General features: G+C 31.3%; 2 protein-coding genes across 2 annotated transcripts; one reads left to right on the top strand and one right to left on the bottom strand.

The window, feature by feature from the left end:
* Positions 1-243: 243 nt before the first annotated feature.
* LOC148173830 (uncharacterized) lies at positions 244-10,052 on the bottom strand. The gene is made up of 4 exons (XM_088035762.1): positions 9,798-10,052; positions 5,152-6,052; positions 2,183-2,386; positions 244-2,039 (listed from the first exon to the last, which is right to left on the bottom strand). The coding sequence occupies exons 1-4, from the start codon at positions 9,906-9,908 to the stop codon at positions 1,717-1,719; spliced, it is 1,539 nt and encodes a 512-aa protein (XP_087891888.1). The 5' UTR covers positions 9,909-10,052; the 3' UTR covers positions 244-1,716.
* Positions 10,053-10,496: 444 nt separating this feature from the next.
* Positions 10,497-13,892, top strand: LOC148173829 (guanine nucleotide-exchange factor SEC12). Its single transcript, XM_088037366.1, has 5 exons — positions 10,497-10,758; positions 10,808-11,201; positions 13,003-13,237; positions 13,289-13,526; positions 13,577-13,892. Exons 1-5 carry the CDS (start codon positions 10,618-10,620, stop codon positions 13,817-13,819), a joined length of 1,251 nt encoding a protein of 416 aa, XP_087893492.1. The 5' UTR covers positions 10,497-10,617; the 3' UTR covers positions 13,820-13,892.
* Positions 13,893-17,481: the final 3,589 nt, after the last annotated feature.

Raw genomic sequence — 17,481 nt, 5'->3', positions numbered from 1 at the left:
CGTATCTTTGATCCAAAAATAATTTTTTGGGCATATTTTTACACTTGGTTCCTTATGCTTCTAAGAAAAATTAAATTATCTGGACTTAAGTCCCACTTATTAATAGAAACTTTCAAAACAATTAATAAAGTTTTTACAAAAAAAGGTAATAAGTTATTAGAAATAATTGCTAACAAAGATATATTAAAATTAACCCAAATTCAGCAACTTCTATAGACTATTTAACCTTTTAAATTTAACTCCCACAAATTTCGTTCTTGAGTCACCAAAAATGTCGAAATTAAAGCGTGTTCAAGTTTTTTTTGCAATTTTTTTTAGCCGCTCAAAATAAATTTTTTTACAAATTCTCCTTTTCGCTCTAAATTTTTGTAAATCGGCACTATAAATAAGACAGTCAAGAGTCATAATCTCCACAAATTTCGTTAAAATCACATAAAAAATAAAGAAATTATAGGATCTTAAAAAAAATGGTGGCATTTTTTTGGTCTTAAAACAAAAATTTCTAAAAATTCGACTTTTTGATCTAAATTTTTGCAAATTAGTGATATTACTAAAACAAACAAAAGAAACAACATGCATAAATTTCGTTCCTGTCGCACTAAAAATAACGAAATTACAGTGTTGAAAAAATTGACATTTTCACAGTTGTCCAGATAAAAATTTCTAAATATTTTCCTTTTTGGTCTAAATTTTTCTAAATCGGTACTCTTAATAAGACAGTCAAGACTTATAAATTCCACAAATTTGGTTATAGTGGCATTAAAAATGAAGAACTTTACAGATCGTTACAAATTTTTGGACACATTTTTTTTGGTCAAATCAAAATTTCTAAAAATTCTCTTTTTCGGTCTAAATTTTTCTAAATCGACAGTCTTAATAAGGCAGTTGAGAGTGATAATCTCCACAAATGTCTTTAAAATCGCATAAAAAATAAAGAAATTACAGGATCTTAAAAAAAATGGCATTTTTTTGGTCTTACAACGAAAATTTTAATGGAATTTTTCAATACACGGATTTTTTTTCTTTCGTACCCCCAAATAATATACAAGGTGTTTATAAATGTTTCTGGCATCAAGGGTAACTACGAAATGTCATAGCAATTTGCCGCTCATTACAAATGTAGGTTTAGATTTTTCAACTGACATTTGTTGTTAACCTCAAATCATAGCGCAAAGTTAATTTTGACAAATAAACTGTTCTACTTATGGTTTGAAACCTGAAAACCAAAGACTTGGACACAAAATCGTAACTGAAACGTTGACGTGAGTGATATTTTAAGTGTAGTTAACATAGTTATATTCACTATGAAAACAAAGTGGCAAAATAGTACATGGCAGGAATCTCAGAGCCGCCCTTGCTCCTAGAAACATTTATAAACACCTTGTACTTGCGTTTATCATCAATTTGAGTAAGTTTAGATCAGTTTAGAAGTTTGTTCTTTATGCTTCCAACGTGATGTGGTACTTAGTTCCTTAGAGAAACCTAAAATCGTTTGTTTTTCATCTAATGGGGATTATTTCTGTCTTAAAGTAGATGTAAAGAGTAATAAAAACGATTATTTAACTCATTTTTCCCAATAATTGCAGATAGACCTTTATGCTTCTGAGGTACCGAAATGTCAATTTGCGACTAAAATTTGTTGCTTGCGACTGTATTTTCTATCAACTGAAATCTATTATAAATACTGTCAGTAACAGGTAAGATGGAGGGCATAGATTAGCTCTCCTCCATTCCTTTAAATGTATGAATTTTGGTATGTCTATTGAGATCATTAGCCCTTGAGTACTTTTTATCACATACATTACATGTAAAAGGTTTCTCTCCCGTATGAGTCAGTAAGTGTTCTTTAAGATCTGCGTTGGTCACAAACGATTTATCACAAGAAGTACACGAAAAGTTCTTTTCGCCGTTGTGTCGCTTCATGTGCACTGCTAAACAACTGGATTGTGCGAAACCTTTACTACAAATGCAGCACACATAGGGACGTTCACCTGTATGAGATCGTCTGTGGACAATCAACGTACTTGAGCCATTAAAACCTGCAAAAACGAATGTTAATTATAGAATTATTTTGTACAGTGACTGACAAAAAAATGTGGACTGGGAGTTGAGGTCAATTGATTTCAATTTCTCCCGATTATCCAATTTTTTTGTTGGCCACTGTAGATTAGGTACTGCCAACCTTTGTGACAAATATCACAAATATGCGACTTCTCTCCTGTGTGGGTTCTCATATGCTTTGTCAGCTCATTTGACTGACAAAAGGCCTTCTGACATACACAACAAACGTACGGACGCTCTCCTGTGTGGGTACGAATATGGGCAATCAAGTTAGAGCTGGTGGAAAATGCGCGAGTGCACAAGTTGCATTTGTGGGGTCTTTCACCTAGAATCAAAGTCGCTTTTTAACATACAGTGCGTTTTTGAAGGGATTCCATGTCAAATTTTGTTAGAATGTAGATTTAATGTAGTTTAGAACTTCTTCAAATGCAGCAAAAGATATATTATAGAGTTATGGCGATTTTGAGTTATCTACAGGTTATTTTTCCTGCATAAAATTTGACAAAGAAAGAAGCAATTTTCAACATTAGCAGGGTTTGGAAGTGATAAGTTAGATATCTCTGCAGGAAAAAAAATAACAATTTTCTTATCTCATATTCAACATTTTGCATGAAATTCTATAATTGCGGTAGTTTTAACGCTAAAACAATGAAATTTGGGCGATTTATTACTAATTATTAGTATTTAATACTTATTCACAATTTCTTACAATTTCTCCAGTGCAATTAAAAACAATATTCTCCAAATTTTGAAAAAAATATGTAGGTACTAGAAAAATAAGGTCATTTTTAAAGTGGAAAAGCCGCCTGATTTTTAATAGATCTTTGATAGAATTTAATAGAACCTTTTTTCTTTAAATTCACTATATTCGCTTTTATTTTTGATTCTTTTTTAAATTACTAAATTGTCTATGGGGGTATTCTATACCAAATCGACCACTTTTGACCCCGACTGATTTGGCTGTAAGTTTTTTATCTTTTTCTACCCTATGAATTCTCAGAATTTTGTCAAATTTTTGTTCTCAACCCAAAAAAAGTTATGAATTTTTTTTATAAAATGGCTTTTACATTTTCAAATAGCCATCACTTTTTCAAAAATTAACTTATTGGGACGTCTTTTTTTCAAAATGTTTGTTTTGAAATGTACTCAGAAAAAAATTAAAAAAAAAATTAATATGTTCCTTTTTTCCCTTTTTTTAAAAAATCGTTATTTTCTCGAAGTTCGCCATTTTTCATTGTGTCAAAAAAACTTTAATTAATTCTGCGATTATTCCCGCATATCGGAAAGTAGGCCGTTTTTTTTCTATTTTTTTATTAATTAAATTTATTAATTAAAAAAATATGATTTTTTTTATTTTTTTATTAATTAAATTTTCAAAAAATATTGCAATTAAACTTCTCTTAAATTATTATTTTTGGAGTAGCTGCAGTTTCCTAGATTCTCTTCGTGTTTAATTCAGATTACCTTACATTTTCCACGTTTTTTTTTATACAGGGTAATTTTTAAATAGAGGCGGGAAAAAATCCATTACAGCTTATTGTAGATGAAGAAAGTTGTCAGGTTTCGTTTTTAAAATTGCTCTGTTTTAAGAAAAAAATAAAAGAAATTGAGTTCAATTTTCGTGCTACGCCAATGATTACTAAGGTTACTAATGCCCTGCGTTGTTGTTAAGGTTATTTTATGCATCTCAGTGGCGTCGAGTAAGGTCAGGATTTTGGAATTTAATTAATTATTGGAATTAATAAATCTCACCGAAAACGGCTTCTACGTATTTTCGTAAAGCCGCGATTTTTTTACCGCTTCTATTTCAAAATATTTGTAATATATAATATATTTACCTGTATTTGCATTTTTTTACATTGTTTTTAGAATTTCCAGTTCTTTTTGTATTAATTACATTCTTTTCAGTTTTTCTACATTCCAATTTCATTTAAGTATAAATTGTCCATTGCCAATTTATATTGATTTTTCGCAACCTTTAAATTCTATTTGATTTTCTAGATTCTCTGTATTTTCTTTCAATTCTATTTAAATTCTGTCTTCTGTTCTCGAAGTTTTCTTTAGATTCTTTTTGGTCTTTCAAAGCTTTGAATTTTCAATTATTTTTACATTTTATATTTATGGGTACTTCAAGTTTGTTCAATTTTCTAATTTTTAGATTTTAGAGTCCAACAATTCTCTTTAACAGGCCCAAATTACAAAATTTGAGAGCACAAGAGAACGTTCAGAATTTATAATTGTTAAGAGAAACCGGAAATTTTCGCTTTGCTCTTCTAATTCTGGCAGTTTTGACACCACTTCTACTAAATTTTGTGGAAATTACATTTTCTTAACTTATTAATTAATTAGTTTTAAATTCCACTAGTCAATAAAATAAAAAAAAAATGTGCTGGAGAAGTGAAATGACCTCCTAAAACTAAACATGTCCCAAAAAAAACCTGTTTCTAGTGATTTTTTCATAAGTAATTTTGCATATAACTCAAGAATTATATACAGGTGTCCCAGAACTCGCGCCCCATAGAGCAAGGGAAGGTGCCGACAGCAATACAGATGGTAAATTTCAAAAGTTTAATATTATTCAAGAACTGATAAAAAGTTAACAACCAATCCCGAAAGCTTATTCGAGAAGTGGAGTAAAAGGCCAACCCAATTTCCTAGGCAACAAAAGTCTAATGTTCATCTGACCAATGGATGATAGTATGTGTCCATAGTTACCAATTTTCAAATTCTGTTCAGCTTCAGGATTGGCTACAGTTTTTTTTGTCTTATTTAGGTTATTTTTTGAGTTAAAAAATTATGGTTTCGAAATTTTGGTTCAGAATTGTTGCCTCCATAAGCCCTTTCTCTCTGGGGCGCGAGTTCTGGGACACCCTGTATAACTCAATTTTTTATGGTAATGCATCATTGAAAAGATTGAGATCTTGCCTTTTGACGCGCTGACAAATGCACAGTGCATTGGTATTGCCTAATAACAATATTTAAATATTTACTTTTAAATTATAATGTGTAAAAATCTCAAGTTTGAATCTTCAAACAAAAGTTAAAGTGATAAAAAATTAAACATGAAAAAGTAAAAAAAATATTATTTACCTGTGTGGGTCCTCATGTGCTTTTCCAAATCTTGCGCCTGTCGACACCCTTTTCCGCACACCGTGCATGTGAACGGCCTTTCGTCAGTGTGCATCCTCAAATGGATTTTGTAGTTTCCACTATGAGAAAACGCCTTACTGCACACCTTGCATTTATAAGGCATATCAGTGGAGTGCGTTTTCATATGCCTGCTCAATTTGGTGGATGTAGTGAAGATTTTATTGCAAGTAACACACTGTTTATTCGTGTCGTTAATTTTCCCATCTTTTTTCGTTTTTCCGTTCTTCTTCATTTTGTCTCTCTCCACTTCCACGGGCTGTGAGACCGGCTGCTGTTGCATAATAGGCTGTAAAAGAGGTAGTTGCTGTTGATGCTGAATCTGCATTGTCGGCGTGATAACCGGATTATGCAGTATATTCGTCGGTTGCATAGTTTGCAGCGGCATGGTGTAAGTACCATTATAAACTTGCACTTGGCTTACACTCTGCAAATTGTAACTATTCAGTGGTAAATGATTCTGTGATTGCACGTTGTAGTTTATCTGTGTTAGCGAAGGATGCGAAGGTTGCGATACTGGCACAAAAACGGGATCGAATTTTTGCTCCGGTTGGATTTCCAAAATCGGAGCGCATTCTATGTAAACGCAGTTATTTTGATTCATTTGTTGATTCATGTCTAATTCATCTAACTTGGACATTGGTTGTTGTGGTTGTGCAACTTGTTGAACTTGCTGATGCTCTAATTGTTGGGGCTGTTGCAAATTCTCCTGTGCCATTGTTGATACGTACTGTCGAAGTTTTGCATCAGATTTCTCACACTGCTTTTTGAATTGGAAAGAGATGTGCAGTTTTGCCGAGCATTTGTTGCATATTTGTGAAGGCAGACCGTCGTTCTGCCAAACCTGTAATTGAAATTAGTGATTTGGTGATTTGGAAAGTTAATTAAATAAAAAACGATGTTTTAGTGACTTTCATGTACAATTTGGCATATGCATAACTTACTTAAGGGCCCGATTTCATTTTGGCTTGCGGCATTGCAAATCAGAGTTGCGTCTTACAACCCCAATTAAACTGATCCTACCTTAGCAACTGCGTCAAATTGAAATCAGGCCCTAAGTATCTCACCAATCTGTTAGAAAATGGCTAAGGGCCTAAGGGGTCAATTCTAATTCAGTGCCGCAAATCGGTTACGCAGCGGCAAAGTTGCCGCACTGTCAAATGCAAAATAAAATGATGCAAAAGAAGCTAAAGCGTTGTCGAGCGTCAATATTTTTTCAAACATGAGGTAGACAAGTAGTTGAGGAAACGACTTGCATCATCTCATGCTTGTAGTGCTAACTAATTAAGCAAGATTCAACTCCAAAATTTGGGTAAAATGAAGCCGAATGACAGATGCCGCAATATCCATGGTAACCACGGTTTGCGTTAACGCAAAATCGAATTAGAATTATAGTACATATCACTCAAAAATAATTTTTTGTAACTTCACTTAAATTTTTTTTCCCGGAAAATCTGGTGGCAGTATTTTATCTGCGGTAAAAACATTATCTAGAATAACGAAAACAACTTCAAATTTATTCAAATTATAAAAATGCGACCACCAACTTTTTGACAGTTGCTGCATATTTTTCATATATTCCATTCTGACAAGTGAAATAATTTAGAAATGCGAGATTTATCAAAAAACTAGAATTTTGTAGATATTCAACTTAATTTTTTACAAAATCAGAGAAAGTCATGTGTACGTCACTTTTCCTGCAGAGAATTTACCGATTTACAAAGGAACAATTTTAAAAATCAGTTGGATTTTCAAAGGATAAGTTTGATACATAATGTAGTGAATACATGTCAATTTTGTTTAATAGATGGCTTCACAAGCAAATGTCAAGTTTTTTACTCTTAATAACAAAATATAAAAGAGTGAACATTCGATATAGTCACCTTCGATATAAGAAACATTTGATATAGTCAACTAATTTAGTTTCTGTCATTCGATATAATCACATCAACTGTCAGTCGCTAAAATAACCGTGTTAAAAATGCAAAAACAGAGAGACAATATTTATCGTTCTAAAGGATGTTTTTGCTATTTTCTTCCTATTTTTTTTACATGTTCTTTCCTTTTCTTGTTTTATCTTACTGTTTGTTCTTGCTCTTGACAATTGGTATTCTTCGTAGTTTTCTATATTTGTACTTGCAAAGTATTTCTTTAATTTTTGTTTCTTGTCTTTTATTGTAAATTTTTCGTTGTTTGTCTACTAGCACTAATAATATTTTTTTACTATTTTTCCTCTCTTTGCTTATATAGATTCTGATTGAGGTACCGTCAGAAATTGTCTTTAATTTGTGATTCTTTTGGTTTATACCTCTTTCGTTATTGTTTATGCTCTTTACCTTGACCCACATTTCTTAATTGTTTATTATTGATTTTTCGTTTCAAAAAAAATGTTTGTTTGGCGGATGAAATAAAAATTTCCAATTTGTGAAAATAAAAATTTTTAACTCTAGGAGTTTTTACAATTTGACATTTGACAATGAAATTTACGGATGTTACTTGTGGACCTACTTATGAACTCCTTAAAATTAGAACGTTGTAGAACAAAAGGCACAGTTTTTAGAATTTTTTATTTCGCAAATGAACTAAAAACTTTCAATTTTTAGAAAATAAAAAATTGTAACTCTGTAAGTTTTTACGCCATGGCAATGAAATTTAAGGAAGTTACTAGGCTGGATCTGGTTAACAACTCCTTCAAATTAGAACTTTGTAGAGCAAAAAACACAGTTATAAGAATTTTTGATTTTGAAGATGAACTAAAAATTTCCAACTTTTGAAAATAAAAAGTTTGTAACTCTGAGAGTTTTTGCGTCACGACAATAAAATTCAGGAAAGTTACTAGTTTGGACCTACTTGTCAACTCCTCTAAAATTGAACGTTGTAGAGCAAAAGACGCAGTTTTTAGAATTTTTTATTTCGCAGATGAACTTAAAATTTCCAATTTTTGAAATGAAAAATTTGTAATTCTGGAAGTTTTTACGCCACGGCAATGAAATTTAGGGAGGTTACTAATTTGGATCTACTTATCAACTCCCCCAAATCTGAACGTTGTAGAGCAAAAGACACAGTTTTTAGAATTTTTTATTTAAATGAACTAAAAATTTCCAATTTTTGAAAATAAAAAGTTTGTAACTCTGAGAGTTTTTATTTTTATTTTAATTTTTTTAAAAATATTTTTGGTTAAAAGTAGAACATATTACACATTTCTGAATCAAGAAAATTAATATCTTCCAAATTATAAAAAAAAATATATGGGTTCCAATTTAAAATAAGAAAGTTGAGTATCGCCCAAAAGATACTAAGACATTTAGAAAAATTTTAAAATCATCAGTTTATAGTAAATTAAAAACCATTTAATTTGTTTTTAAAATTTTTAAAATCGGTTCATAAATAAAAATTCTACAACGCCTGCCGTTTTAAAAAAATCACCCTGTATATCCATTTAATCAACATTTTTGATAAAAGTAACTTTTTAAGAAATTGTTTCCTGACAGGGTGACTATATCGAATGTTCACTGTAATAAGAAAACAAAAAGTTCAACAATCCAATACTTGCAAATCTGCACTAAAAATGACAAAAACAAGTTTACTGCTAATGCTCTTACAATTTGGTGACAATCTGACAAACGTAACAGTTCTTGCTCAACAATCCGCAGGAACTGGAGGTGTTTAAAAAATCAGTTTTATGTAACGCGCTCTGCTAAACGACCAATCACACGGCCGCATTTTAAATTTGGCGCCTACAAAAAATTATCTGCAGGAAAAATAGCCCTTTTAGTAGAATTTTTGTTTTTAACATAATAAAATTACGAATGTGTGAATAAAAAGAAATTTGTTGTAACAAATAACCCCTGATTCAATTATGTATTAATTAATTAATTATTAATTTTATTATTTTTTTATTATATCCTAAATTGTTATAGTAACAATATGTCTTTCGCAACATCTTTCGTTATCAGGTTTTACATTACAGAAGACTCAATTATCAGAGTCCCGGTTATTCCAGTTTCCGGTCAACAAAGAAGTTTGGAATTTTTGTTAATTGAACAACAAATAAAAACAATTATAAGTTGATTTTTCGTGTAACATTTTTAATTAAAACAGTCTTTGCATTATCCGAGTTTTTTCTTATCCGAGTCTGCATTAGTCGGGTAATCAGGAGTCTTGGGAATTTCAAACATATTCCTTTATAATGTAAAAACCCTAATAACGTTACTTGCTTTGTAAATAATGTCTATTACGACCATTAAATAATTATTTTAATACTCAATAAGTACGACAAACGTGAGTGGTCAAGTTGGCTATGAGATATTGTTTGTCATGTCTGAGAGTTTATGATATGATTGTAATGACAGTTTTCTCAAAACGAAACTTTTCTGCTAAAGTGTAAACCCATATTTACACCTAAAAGACTCCAGAAGTTGTAATGAGAAACTACAAATAAGAATGTTTATTCCGATAATCGGAGAGGACAAAGTTGGAAGTTCCTAACCTCAAAATTCTAATAAAGAAAAGACACACGTCAATTTCGGTCAAAGCTGGCTAGACCACAAATCAAAAGACATAATTATAATAAAACTTCAATTGTTTACCTGCACAGAAGCACATGCCATCATTTTCTTCGAAACGTTGACTTTAAAAATTGACATCATTATTCCTTCGTTTAAACAAACTCTGCAGATTTTTGTAAAGTCCAATTCCATTCTTCTGCTAAGAATAAATAACTAACAGAGGTAGAGTTTCCGTGGTTCGATAATATAACCTCTTATAATTGCGAGAAACACATAAATCGGCAAGTCAAGTCGGTATCGAAGAAAACAAATCGCACCACCAAGCTCCAAAGACGCGAGTTTGCGCAGTATCAAAGACCTTGAACTGAGCAGAGAATTTTTTTGAGGCACCAAAAGTGAGAAATGGTTACCAACCAATTATACGTCATAATTGTGTAATTTTAGCTAAAATAACTAGAAACTGAATAGTTAGAGAGAATTTTAATTAGTTACATAAATTTCAGTACTGTACGACTTAAAAACAAAAATGCCAAATAAAACCAGTGGAAATATGATTTATAAGAATTATTGGTGATACCATGGTATTTAGATAATTTTTCTTTTACGAGTAAAATTTTCAAATTGGGTTTTGCGGATACACTCGTAAGAACTACTATTAAGTGTTATTTTATTTTAACAGTGTGATTTACAGTAGAACAAAGCTATAAAAGTTTTATTTTGAATTTTCCCCCCACTTTAAATCAATAAAGCCGATTATCGCAAATCACGTTGCCTACGCAACACAAGCCCCCTGGCGGTGAAATGTCATTCACAACCTGACAAAAGTGCAACTTGATGTGTTTATAATTTTGTAGGTTATCTACGTGGAACTTCAAAAAGATCTTGAATAAAATTTTACGAAATGGCCCCACCACGTAAATATATCGACAATATATTGGCTCGGTTAAATTTTCCTCTTTATACCATTCAAATGTTGACAAACAGACACGTAATTGTTGGTGGCGGTGGAGGTTCTGCAAAAACTGGAGTGGCAAACGGATTTGTAAGTAAAATGAGTGTTTAAATATGTTTTTCTAACAGAACAATTTCAGGAAATATTCGAGTTAGCTCATGACGGCTCAAAGTTTGTCGCTGAAGAAATCACAAGACATGAAACTGGACTAAGTGTTGTAATGAATAGTTCCACATACAGTGATAATAAGCATTCTTATTTGGTAGCGGGACAAGAGAGTCATTGTCAGTTGTATAACGTTGAAAGCGTTCTAGTCAGTGATGAAGAATTCATTGAATCAATTGGACATAATCACAGCAATGAAGTTAGACAAAGGAAGCCTAGAGTTAGAGAAAAGATTGACAACAACAAGAATTCAAAAAGTTTGAAATTTGTGATAAAACCCATGGATAGCGTGCAAACTGATTTTCAAGGTTCAGAACCTTTGTTGAGGGTGTCAAGGATTCACCCTAAAGGCAGGATTTTGGCGACAGGTGAGAAGAAACTAGAAATTGTTTAGGCAATCAAGTTAAAAAAAGCAGAGGCAAGTTGATGGTTTTGTTTAATTAAACGCCCGTTTTATGAGATTTAAAAGACCAGCAGAATTATTTGCTTACTTTTTATTGTATGGGCTATAAAAAAAGGCTCGTAAATCATTAGAATAATGGTAGTAATCACGAATTTAATTGTCCGGGTTATAGCGACGCTATTCACGATAAGGATCCAGATAATGAGAATATAATTGCCAGTAAAAAATGTCATAGTAGTAATAAATGGACGGTTCAGAACGAAATTGGAGCAAATTCATATATTAAAATTTTTGCGTTTCTAATATGTGCATCAAACAAAAGTTTATTTGGTCTTTAGATGTGTTATACAAGGTGTTTATAAATGTTTCTAGCTGTTCTAGTTGTTAGAACTTTCGGTTTCCTATTTAACTGTGCTAAATTACAAAAGCTAGAAGATTGTAAAACAGTTTATTACATCCCTCTTAGCTTGATGGACAGCTGTCAAAAACCAAATTGAACCGGTTCGATATAAAACAGATATTTAGGTTTAGCTTTGATCATTAATTTTGAGTTGGGATTGATTTCGACATATGTATTTTGTGTAATCAAGAAATTTTGACCAATAAAGCAAAGTTTTAAAATAGCTATTTGTCTACCAAGGCGAAAAAGAGTTTCTTTTTTGGTCGAGCCTTTTTTTAATGAAAGAAAGAAGGCGAGGGCAAAATGGCACTTTTTGGCCGTGATACATACAAGATTTTTTAGGCGACATTATTAAATTTACAAGTTAATTAATTTTTATTTATGCTTTATTGATTTAATCATTTATAACAACTGCGTATTTGTAAATATTTATGAATCCTTCAGAAAAGTTCATATTTTCTCTATTTAAATTTGCTGTTTTGGCTGACTAGCTTCACAATTTGTATGAATTAGGTTTGATGTGCTTTTTGATGTTGTTGCAACAGCACTGCTAGACATGTTTATTTTCAATAATTCAACACGTTTGTTACTCTTTACAGCAGTTTGTCGATTTGATTTTACCCAAATAATTATAAAATTGGAGGTAATGTCGGTATCTTGATGTAATATGCAAAACTATGGATAGATGGCGCCACCATAGATCGGCCAGAAAAGACTTACTTTGAGGCCTAAAATAGATATTTACATAACAAGTACGGAAAGTGACCAATTTCGCACGAGTGTAAAAGTAGATATTACTCGAGTGCAATAAAGACACTTTCCGACGAGTTATGTACACTATTTTTCCTACGACCTTTCATTATCAGGGAGAAACCATAAGTTTCGACAATAGTTTATTTATTATCTATTCTAAATGTCATTTTTTTACAACCTCATAAAAAAGTGACGTATTCCACATATCTAGATGGTTCATGTTTTTGTACATCCATTTCCGAAAGTAAAAGTCACTAGTGTGATATGAATATATCCGCACAGACCTATCAAAACTGATTTGTCAAAAACGACCTAACCAATTCATTTTTGTCATTATGCATGTTGTTTTACAGTGAATCGTCTAGATATTTGAGACAAAAATTCAGGAGTTACATTTGTATTTGAAAATAACTGTCAATTTTGACAGGTCTGTGCGGATATATTCATATCACACTAGTGACTTTTACTTTCGGAAATGGATGTACGAAAACATCAACTTTCGGAGTCATTTAACGTGTAGAAAATGTCACTTTCATATGGGGTCGTAGGAAAATTCTGTTTTCAGTTTAAGTTGCATAAAAACATTATTAATATTTAAAAAATGGTGTTTCAGGTGGCACCGATGGGATCGTGAGACTATGGAAATTCCCGGCCCTCCAGCCTGCCCATGTCCTCAAAGCCCATACAAAAGAGATCGACGATTTAGATTTTAGCTTTCACGAAAATTTCTTGATTTCAATTGCGAAAGATGGCATCGCCGTTCTTTGGGATTGTTCAAAGGGTAAAGAAATTCGACGCTTGACTTGGGAGCAGCCAGAAGGTTCCAAATACTCGTACAAGCGCGCTCGGTTTGTATATTTGGTTAAAATGTCTTTCCAAAACTAATCAATTAATTGAAGTTTTGGCGCTATAGAAGGTGAAGATAAAAAATGCGCATTGTACATGTTGAGTAATCCAAAACAAGCGAAGCAAAAGTCATATCTGCAGCAGTGGTTGCCCGAGCAAGGTGTTCTAAAAAAGTCAGCGGATGTAGATGAAAGTCTTGCAGCATTGGCCGTGAGAAATGACGGGAGATTTGTGGCTGTCGGGACGATGTTCACTGGATCTGTTTCCATTTATATTGCTTTTAGTCTTCAGGTGAGCAGTGAGTCTTTGCCTACAATGTCAATTAATATTTTTTTCTTCAGAGGGTACTTAATATACCTGGAGCACATTCCATGTTTGTCACTGGATTAGAATTTTTGCCTGTGTTGGAAAATCATACTGTGACCAGTGTGGCGGAGGCAGCTGTGTTATCCATTTCAGTTGATAATCACGTTTGCATACACACTTTACCTTACAGACGTACAATGCCGGCCTTTGTGGGAATTTTGATATTGATTTTAACGTTATTTTTTACTTTTGTGTTTTGTTCCTATATAGGTCTATGAAAACAATTTATAACTGTTTTTAGGGTTTTTGTACAAAGGTGGTTTCTAAAATAAAAGAACTTTATAAAGAGGATATTAAGGGTTCTCATTTCTACCAACAAATTTATTTGTCTTCTAGGACGCATTACCTGCACCAAAATACAAAATTCTAGAGCACAAGTGACAAATTTTGGAAATTTTGAATTTATTTTTCTAATATGGTTGAATTTCGACTTTAGACTATTTAAATATATGGAGGTTTTTATCCTTAACATAATTTTTAAATGTGCAAAATTATAAACCAAAATTGACTATAACTAATTACATATTTATGACTTAAATACAGTTAGTTTTGACATTAAAGTCAAATTTGTGGAGATTACTCTTCTTAACTAACTCCTTTATTGTCGAAAATTACAAATTATTATTGTGGTTAACTTACTTATTAACTGAGTTATGTTTCTATTTTTTTGCATTTTTTTGCAAACTTTCAGAGTTATAGGATTGCTCAACTTTTTTTAAAAGCTAATTTAATGAAGCTTTCCAACGTCCTAAAAAACTCATCGTTGGAGAGGTAAGTGCTACATGTACATTTTTGAAATATGTATTGATTTCATTCTAAAAAAACGCTGTTTTTAGTGATTTTCATATACAATTTTGCAAATAACTATTATATCGATTTTTTATTATAATGCATCATTGAAAAAACTAAAAGGACGCTCTGACAAATAGAAGGTGTTTATAAATGTTTCTAGCATCAAGGGTGGCTCTGGAATTCCAGCCATGCACTATTTTGCCGCTTTATTTCCATAGTGAATATAACTATCTTGAAAATTATTTATGTCACTTATGTCAACGACGTTTCAGTTGCAGATTTGTGTCCAAATTTATCATTTTCAGGTTTCAAATCACAACTAGAACACTTTTTTTTCAAAACTTACGTTGCTGTATGATTGAGGTTAACTACAAATGTCAGTTGAAAAATCTAAACCCACATTTGTAATGAGCGGCAAATTTCTTTGACATTTCATGGCCACCCTTGATGCTAGAAACAGTTATAAACACCTTGTAATTAATATACAGGGTGATGATAAAAGATGCCCATACTACCTATTATGTTGCTGCTTTGTACACTTTGTACATATATTGATATCTCCATCATTTAGAAGTTACAGAACAAAAAACATTTTCAAAAAATTAAGATTTTTTTGCCGTTTTTATAAAAAAAAACAATACCACTCCTTCAAATATCTTAATTTCTAGACACATATTGAGTTTTTAAATGACTTTAATGCCCAGATAAAACATTTTAGAAAACTTCTTGATGATAAATTGTTCTTAGTTTGCTTATAGACCAAAAAAATTCCAGACAGAAAATCTTTGAAATGATTTCTTCAGATTGTTTGCATCTCCAGTTGAACTTTTTTCCGAACAATCTGGTGGCAGTACCTAACCAATTAATTTTACGAAAATGTCTGAGGCAATAAAATTTCTAGATCGATACGAAAACGTCTTCAAATTCATTTAAATTAAAAAACCATTATCTATTACCTACAATATTTAAACTGCAATTTTTAGGCTATTCAAATTAAAATGCTTACAAAATTTTTAAAAGTTAATAAAACATGCTTTTTTCTAAAAATCATTCCATATTTTTTGTCTTGTAACTTCTAAATGGCAAGAGATAATAACTTATTTAACACGGCGTTAGAAAACCTTTATAGTGACACAATAAAAAATCAAAGCACCAATTTAGGAGTTCTATGCAATAAAGTGCCTAAAAGTTTTGAAAACCCGCTTGTTTTTCGGATTTTTCATCAGTTTTTCCCAATATTTTGACAAGTCTTATTGTCTTATAGTTCGTTGAAAAGTTTATTTAAGTACTTTTTCAATGATATATGTATTATAGAGTTGTACGGTTTTTTGCTAGTTTGAAAAAAAAAGGTAAACGCGGCGACTTTTAGGAGATTTATTATTCTTAATTTACTTTGGGTCAAATTTTTCCACTTCTTTGGATTTTCTAAACAGTTTATTATTAATTTTCTTGAGATTCTGTAAATTTTCTTTAAATTCGACTTGAATCTTGGTTTTCTATAATTTCCTTTTGGCTGTTTTTAAATTGTTTTTAGAACCTCTTGTTCTTTTTACATAATTATAATACCTTTAAATTTTCTCGAATTGCTTTAGCTCTTATGGATTCACTTTAAATTCGGTCCAGTTTGTCTTAGATGCTCTAAATTTTCTTCAGGTTTTGTTTAAATTTTTTAGACTTTAGATTAAAATTCCTCTTTGTATTCTTCTTAGATCCTTTCTTTTATTGTCAGGTAATTATTGAAGAACTTTATCCGACCAATGTTGTACTTTAAACGCCTTCATAGACGGATTTTACACATAATTAGCTATTTCAAATATCTGGAGTAAAACTTGGCTCCAAAATTGTCTGCGGTGCTTAAAATGATATGATAAATACACGCCAGTTAAAATTTTTCTGATGTTTCAAAACACTGAAGTCTAATTAACTGTTAAAAACAAAGATCTACAAAGGCTATAAACCAAAAGTTTATATGGAAAGATAATGACCTGATTTGTTATTATTTATTGAATTGCCCATTTTAAGAGTTACCTGAGACTGTCATTTAATTTTTCTGACAAGTTGGTGACAGTTTATCGATTCAATAATTCAGTAAATTTGTTAATACGTAACTTTCTTAGTGACTGATCATGATATTTCAGATGAACCAAACCGATTCGAGCATGTCTACAATGGTTGTTGATATGGAAGAGACCTCTTCGCCTGGTGGTAAGTGAAAATTTTCTTATTTTTGAGTGGTCTTCATTTTTTCAACTTCATGAGAGAGTAGGTACTTTAATAAAGCAAAAGAGCGACGCCTTTTTTAATTTGCAATTTCAGGTATCTTTAACAAACTACCGAATCACTTTTTTAACTAAACCCTTTTTTTTGGAAGTACAAAGAAATACTCATAAATATCTTTAGCATCTCTGCCTATTAATTATTAAGCGTAGGTGGGTACTGTGGTCACTTTTTGAAATCTCTGTCTTTTGACATTGAATCATGCTTGGTAGTGGATAGTTACTTTTCATTTTGTAGAAGAAACTTTTATATTCTAATTCTAAACTTGAATAGAGCTATAAACACAGCACCTATTAAGAAGAGGATTAAGGTCAGTTGGGTGTTGGGTTTCATATCATGCACTATATCTTAAGTTTCTTTATACTTAAATCATTTTAGACTCTCTTCATGCATTCTCACTACTATTTTGATTTTATTTAGATTTTTTTCATCATCTTCTGAACCTCGAGGTGGAATCTATTTGTATTTTTTCGATTTTTCAGATTCTCCTAATATTCACTAAAGATTCTCTTTTAGAACTTCCTTTATTCATCTACAGTATGCCCCCGGATCGAGTTCACAAGAGAAAAAAAAACGTTATTTTTCATTTTACAGAAAAATGACAAAGGAATAATATTTTTTGCTTAATTTAAAATAAATAAATCTTTAATTAAAACTTTAATATTATCAAGCTGTTCTGGAAATCGAAAATAACAAAAAATAACGAAAAACTTTTTTATTTTAAATTATCAAAAAATGTCAAAGGAATGAAATTTGTTCCTTAATTCAAACCAATTTCTACTATTTGATTGACCCATTACCTGTTTTAGCA

This window comes from Gnatocerus cornutus, chromosome 5 (assembly GCF_029298725.1).
Source record: "Gnatocerus cornutus isolate USDA-ARS CGAHR chromosome 5, icGnaCorn1.1, whole genome shotgun sequence".
Classification (NCBI taxonomy): Eukaryota; Metazoa; Arthropoda; class Insecta; order Coleoptera; family Tenebrionidae; genus Gnatocerus; species Gnatocerus cornutus.
This window is presented reverse-complemented; position numbering and strand designations above follow the sequence as displayed.